Source organism: Branchiostoma belcheri, unplaced genomic scaffold, assembly GCF_001625305.1.
Source record: "Branchiostoma belcheri isolate BF01 breed outbred unplaced genomic scaffold, Haploidv18h27 scaffold167, whole genome shotgun sequence".
NCBI lineage: Eukaryota > Metazoa > Chordata > Leptocardii > Amphioxiformes > Branchiostomatidae > Branchiostoma > Branchiostoma belcheri.
This window is the reverse complement of record NW_017803124.1, coordinates 146246-153270: the sequence shown is the minus strand read 5'-3', so window position 1 is coordinate 153270 and position 7025 is coordinate 146246. Positions and strand designations below refer to the sequence as shown.

General features: G+C 37.7%; 1 protein-coding gene across 1 annotated transcript in view; it reads left to right on the top strand.

The window, feature by feature from the left end:
* Positions 1–2638, top strand: part of LOC109466428 (P-selectin-like) — a 10778-nt gene extending 8140 nt beyond the window's left edge. Inside the window, exons 8-9 of the mRNA XM_019764147.1 lie at positions 2041–2217; positions 2583–2638. Of these exons, the coding sequence (XP_019619706.1) occupies positions 2041–2217; positions 2583–2638 (233 nt within the window). The remainder of the gene's footprint in view (positions 1–2040; positions 2218–2582) is intronic.
* Positions 2639–7025: the final 4387 nt, after the last annotated feature.

Here is a 7025-nt window from a genome sequence, read left to right as displayed (position 1 = left end):
GTGAACCTTGGCCCGAGGGCGAACCCGAGCCCGAACCTGAAGGTGAGCCTGAACAAGGAGGTCTTTAACAATGCACATTCTATAAAGCATTTGTAAAGGGCCTTAAAATATGCGTAAATGTTCTTTATTTGAAATATAACATTATTAATAGAGAAGACATGGCCATTTGCGCATTTTAATACAGAAATGGGTCAAAATGCATACATGATATATCTTGTGTTTATGAATTAATTGCAGCTAGACGATGTCTTGTTGCAGTATGCACACGTAAGACGACCAGCAAGTTGATATTATTTTTTCTACCAATTGAAATGTCCATGCATTTATATATGACATCCACCAGATAGTAAAGGGACTTTTAAAATGATCTTTTTTTTAATTTAAACTATAACATTGATACAAAAGCTATGCCTATTTGCGCATTTTAGTACAGAAATGGGTAAAATGGAATACTGGAATACATAAGATATTGTGTGTACATGTCAAGCTACATGAATATGTTTGGAGGGAATTGTTTCTTCTTGTACTCTCCATTTCAGCGATCCTAGCACTGTAGTATATGTAAACATTCATGCAACAGATAGGGAGAGTGTTAGGAGGCGTGCTGTATTAAATAAATTAATAAATAATTTTCTAATACGATAAATTACAGCCTTGTATGGCTAAATTGCGTTTTCAAAACATGATAAACAGTCAGTATAGATATTTAACGTTTTGTTAATTTTAAATACAGAAAGAGTTTATTAAAAAGAACAAAAGTTTCTTGAGCATTTTAGCCATTGAATGAAAGATATTTATTGTACGTTTGTGTACATGTCATGAATAAACAGAGAGAAAGAATACAGTAATGACACTTACATACCACACTAATGTGATCTACTATTTACAGGTTCAACTTCTTCTCGCTTCTTGGCGCAGTTAAAAACGTATTTAGCTAATAATATATGATTTGTCAAGTTCCATGAGGAATTCGAATTTTTCTATTCTGTCTGAATATAAGCTTGGGAACGTATCTATTACATAAGTATAGAGGGAATCCCTCTCATTTCTATATAATGTGCAGTCAACTACAAAATGGCATTCATCTTCAATATTATCTAGATTACAAAATTGGCAGATCCTTTGCTGTAGAGGAATGTGGTTGTGTCTTCCCTTGTCTATGTGGAGTTTGTGTGAACTTATCCGGAGTTTTGTGATGGCTGTTCTGTGTCGAATGTTTGTGATTCTTAGATATTCTTCCTCGTGGTATTTTTTTAGTAATCTGTATGTTCTTAATTTGTTGTTACGAATTTCTGCTGTAAAAGTTTGGAAATACATGCCCTTTAAACGTTGATCAAGGGATGGAATAATTTGTGAAGAATTTAAGACATACGACATACGGCGAATTCCATACGTAGGCAAAACCACACTCCTCTAGCGTATTTCGCACTCCCGAAGCCCAGCATTTAGTGCCGGATGCATCCAGTTCAAGTTGACACAATAGAGCGTCTGCTGAGAGACTATCAGTCAGTATGTACCTATTCAATGTCCAACGCTGACAGCCCCAACTAACGGAGCGCTCAGACCTTCAGCAGATAGTCTTTGGCAATACTAGTGCTGCATGAACAGAAACTAGAATAAGCAATCCTGTCCCAACATGCATATGCACACTTACGATTGGAGTTACAAGTTAACATACAAGCTGGCAATATCCCTCAAATTTCAGTATGCAGGCATTCACCAGATAGGAGATAACAAATATTAGGAGGGAATTGCTAAACCTTTCTGTATTCAAAACATGACAAACATTAACATTTGGTTTATTCATCTTTAGAATAGAAATGGTTCCTAGACAATATCCGATACTGACAGCTCCTGCCTTCGCAGTGCTGAGTACTATTGGAGCGACCTCCTGCCATTGTCGACGAGCTTCAGACGTATTTGTTGATCGCCGAAAGGGCGCCCGATTTTGAGATCAATACATTGAACACTAAAGTCAAGAAAATCATCACCTAACTATACAAATCCTATGAAATAACAGCCGGTTATTTACCATTTCAGCCGGACCATGTCCGACGCTATCGGCCCCAAATAACGGAGCTCTAAGTCCTCTCGGACCACACGGCTACCAAACCGTGGTTACCTTCACCTGTAACCCGGGATACGTGCTGAACGGCGTTACTTCTGCGACGTGCCAAGCTGACGGAACATGGAGTCATCCTGTTCCAACGTGCACACGTAAGATTCATCTGGCAATAATATGCACAAGCAATTTCAGTCAAAACTGAATTACTTAAACACCTACACCATAGTGGTGAGAATATGGGAAGGATATACATGTATGTTCCCTTTGCAAACAGACGTTTACTTACTACAGACGACGTCGTTCTATATATTTTGTACATAAAAATAGAATCTAATATCCATGTGTTTTAGGTTTGTGACCGAAGCGATCGATTCATCTATTAAACTTACGTATAGCTAATCAGCAAATACATGTAGCATATATAAGGTATTGTGTTTTTATTTTAGCTATAGCTAAAACATGTTTTTTTACAGGACTTGTTTTTGACAAGACTTGCTTTTTTTCCTTTCCATTGCAGCGGTCCAATGTCCGATTCTATCGCCTCCAATTAACGCTCAGAAAATGTTCCAATGAAATCAAATTACATATGTGATGAGTATATCACCCCTGTCATTTTATATAATAGCAATTTACATTGTGTTTGAGTTGCGCACAAAAACCCCTACCCTTTGACCAGGGTTGCGCTCTCGTCGCGACCGTACGGTCATCCACTTTTGTTAATCCTAATTTCATGGTTAAGATATGATGCAAGATCATTGAACACACACAAATCCTAGATTTCACCATTGTGGAATATAGTTTGCATTGAAATTTTCTTTTACTTTTAAATTTGAGGGAGAGGGAAGCTTTGTACTCATCCCAAAATTGTCTGTAGAAAAAAAATCAATTCCAAGAACTGCCGTTCATGATCAATGATTCATATGATTTTCAATTTTGCAGTTTCCGCATCTCTGAGCGTGAGCTCTTGTGAGAATCTGACTGTTTTTAACAGTGATTCCGGCAGCTTTGCCTCCCCGGGCTGGCCAGGGCAATATCCCCTGTCCATCAATTGTACCTGGCAGATCAATGTTAGTCCGGGAAAAGCTGTGCTCTTACGGTAAGACATCTCATTTAAATCAACAGTGACCAACGTCATTAATTTAATTCATCTGCATCCTAATTGAGCGTCTGAACTTGAAATAACAATTGCAACAACCATGTCCCATTCTTTTGTGCACATAATTGTTTTTTCAAACTCTTTTTGTGTTTAATTGTCTTTTGTATCATATTTTTCGTTTTTCTGAATTGCGCAGTAGGTTCCAATTGTAAATTGAACTTGGATTTTTGTTAGACTCCTAACGTAAAAAAAACTATTAAACTTGCATAGTACTAGATTTCTTTATTAAATACCCACCGTTAACGTAATAAATTAACGGTCTTTTTTTCTCTCAATACACAATAAACATATAGATTTGGCAGCTTTGACGTGGAGCATGGTGGCAGGACGTGTATATGGGACAGACTGCGAATCCATGATGGACCAAACATTTCGGCTCCGGTGATAGCAACTCTCTGTGGTTCGGCTGCACGTCCTGTCATGACAACAGGAAGTTCTGCCTTCGTGCAATTCTACAGCGACGAGTCGGTGACTGATTCTGGATTTGTCGCCAGCTTCACTGCCTGGAACGACACTTTTAGTGAGTATATTGATTCCACACTCTGCAAATCATGAGTTCACGTTTTTAAATCTTCAGTTTTAGTTTATTGCAAAAAGAAGCATATTGCAGCCAGATAGCTGAATTGCACGCTCATTTACATGTGAATTTTCATTACCAGTGAAACACATTGGTATGAAAAACATTGACTGAAGCTGAAAAGCAAAGCTCTTTCATCCATTTACAACCATTTATTTTTCATGAGCAGACGTATCGATGACCGTCTGTCATCTTTATCAGGGCAATACTAACTGGTTTACTGTGCACTGACGCTAGATGTTACTTGGTGCATAGTGCACTAAAGGTGTTACATAGTTACCTTCGCCAAGAAGGTTATGATTTCAGGGGCGTTCGTGTGTCTGTGTGTGTGTGTGTGTGTGTGTGTGTGTGTGTGTGTGTGTGTGTGTGTGTGTGAGCACGATAACTCAAGAACGCCTGGATGGATTGTCTTGATAGTTGGTAGATGGGTAGGTCTTGATGAGACGTGGAATTGATTAGATTTTGGGCCCCCTAGCGGCTTGTTATGGTACTGCAGCTGAACTTCCGGTTTTGATATCTCGTGATCTAGACAAGCTAGGCTGACGAAATTTGGATCGTAGGTAGCTCTTGTGATAGGGAAGAAGTGACGTGAGTTTGGGCCCCCTAGCTGCTTGCTCTGGAACTGCCACGGCGGTCGGTTGCTAGGCTAAAAGTCGCATTACTAGGGAGGTATCGGGTTACAGAACGTGTTCGAACGTGGCCGCGCGGGAGTCCCGGGTCGGCCCGGGGGCAACGGGTAAAATTTGAAAATAAACAAAAGTAATTGGAGAGTAAATACTCGTCTAAATAATATGTAATAAGTGATTTTGTTTACCTCAAATGTTATTCTTGCACTGCCTTTGCTCCACTTTGTGTGCATTTGTTTTCAAATGAGATCAATTTCGGATTTCAAAAAGGGTTCACGAGAACCAAACAACTGATTTTAAGAGGCCCTGAAAATTAAAAATATGGTTAGATTTTTGGATTTTTAGAAATATTACAGTAAATTTAAACTTTCTGTCTTAGGATTTTTTTATTTTTTAACTAAAACTCGACTTACAGTCAAAAGAAGAGCTAAAAATGCAGTGTTTTAACTTTAAATACCGATAATTCATAATCGCGGCCATATTTAAAAAATCCCTAAGACAGAAATCTGCGGAAATCATTCCTCTTCCAAACAAGCCCTCAATGAGGTAATTTGAGCGATTTTTGGGAATGGTTAAAATACCATGTTTGCACGCATGCTGTGCCACTTGGATATGGGGACCTGGATTTTATAACAGCGTCAACAAGAATTCTGACCTTCAAGGTCACCCACGATGACGGCAGAAGCTTCGTTACATGTTACATGTCCACAATAAAATCACGGCATAGATGTAATGTTTTGTAAACGGTTCATATTTGTGGAAAGGTGGATTTTTCCTGTTCCGTGGTTCCCAAGTAAAAAAGGGCTTGAAGTAGCCGGTTGTAGCGGCTTTACTGTAAATGACCGCGGGTAACCCCGGATCGAACGCCCGCTCTATTCGAATGACGTCATATAGAACAAGATTCGCGGGTTCGGGGGATTCGATCTCCATAGTAGCGGAGTGGGACTTTTGGGCCCAAATCTGACCATCGTGTGCAGGGGTGTTAGTTGAAAACTGTTTAAAGGCGGATAATTCAAGAACCGATTGATGGATCGTCGTGAGTTTTGGCATGTAGGTAGCTGAAGTGATGCATGACATAATAATATTACAATTATGCAAATATTAATGTAATTTGAATAATTAACGAGGAAATTCTATAAATCAGCTGCATTCCATGATAGGACTATTCAAGCTTGTGACATATGTAATTCAGAACGTCAGAAATACAGGCAGATATTGATTATGCAAATGAAGACTTAATTTGCATAATCAATGAGAAAATGTTATAATTACATATTGGTAATGTCTGGAATTTCATACTTGGGCTATTTGAAAGTTATGTGAAGGTGAACATAATTAAACATAACTTATTCAAATAAGGACCTCATTTGCATAATTTATGAGGACATGCTATAATGGCATGCATTGATAAGATAAGACTGTCTTCTGGTATAGAATATGATCAGCAGATATATTATTGATGCAAAATAGGATCCTATTTGCACAATCAGGGGGATTAATCTATTATTTCTTAGTCATAAAGGCTAACATCATTTGGCGAAGGTATGAGATCGTGGAACTCTAGTTCACAGTGCACTTAAGCTAGTTTTTTTATAAAATTATTTTTAAGGTTAGTTTTTTTAAACTAGCTTAAGTGCACTGTAAACTATGTAACACCGTTATGCACTATGTACCAAGTAACATCTAGTTTCAGTGTACAGTAAACCAGTCAGAATTGCCTCGATGAATTCGCAGATGACAGACGGTCATCGAAACGTCGGCTCTTGAAAAAATAAATCGTTGTGATGAAAGAACTTTGCTATTTAGTCGTCTACCAACCTGATGAAATTATTTACGGATTGACTAAAGCTGTTAAACAGCTACAAATCTAAAAATTACTCAAAACATAGTGGTGCTCAACATATTTAACATCACTCTAAGCATAATTCTGTGACCTATTACATAGAATAAAAATTTTTAGGTGCATGTAAATTGTTCATTACATGTGTTATGCCGGGGAAAATTCTCAATACAAAAAGCAAATAATCCGGAAAGTCAAGAAAGTTCCGTAATAACAGAATAATAAAGAAGTAATAAAACGCCTTTATTTTTCTTTTATCTTAACCAGTAAGTCATCGTACTGTTTGACGCCGTTTTAACAACTTTGTACGTACAAAAACTCTAGATACTACTTCTTCTTAAGGGGAAAAAAGTTGCAATGCAATGATACTACATGCTTGTCAAAGTACCTCAGTGTAGAGAAATGTCTGTGCTTAATTGTGTCGATGAGTTTCAACATCTTTTCGTTATTAATAAGCATTTGCATTTGGAAGAAAATGAATTTCGGCGTTTGGTAACTCCTAGCTTTAGCGTGTAAAGTACAGTAATGAAATATTCAATAAGATTTGCATTTAGAAACATTTGTTATATAGTATATTTGTTAAATATATATATATATATGCTATCATTATCATGAGAAGTATCCGCAAAGCGTCAAAAACATATATACATGCACCATTGTTAAAAACATAATTACTTTCAGCATGGCACACCACGACGGAGTACAGTTCATTTGCAGTAACGACACCAACACCCGGGCAATGTGGTAACCCAACTGTCCTT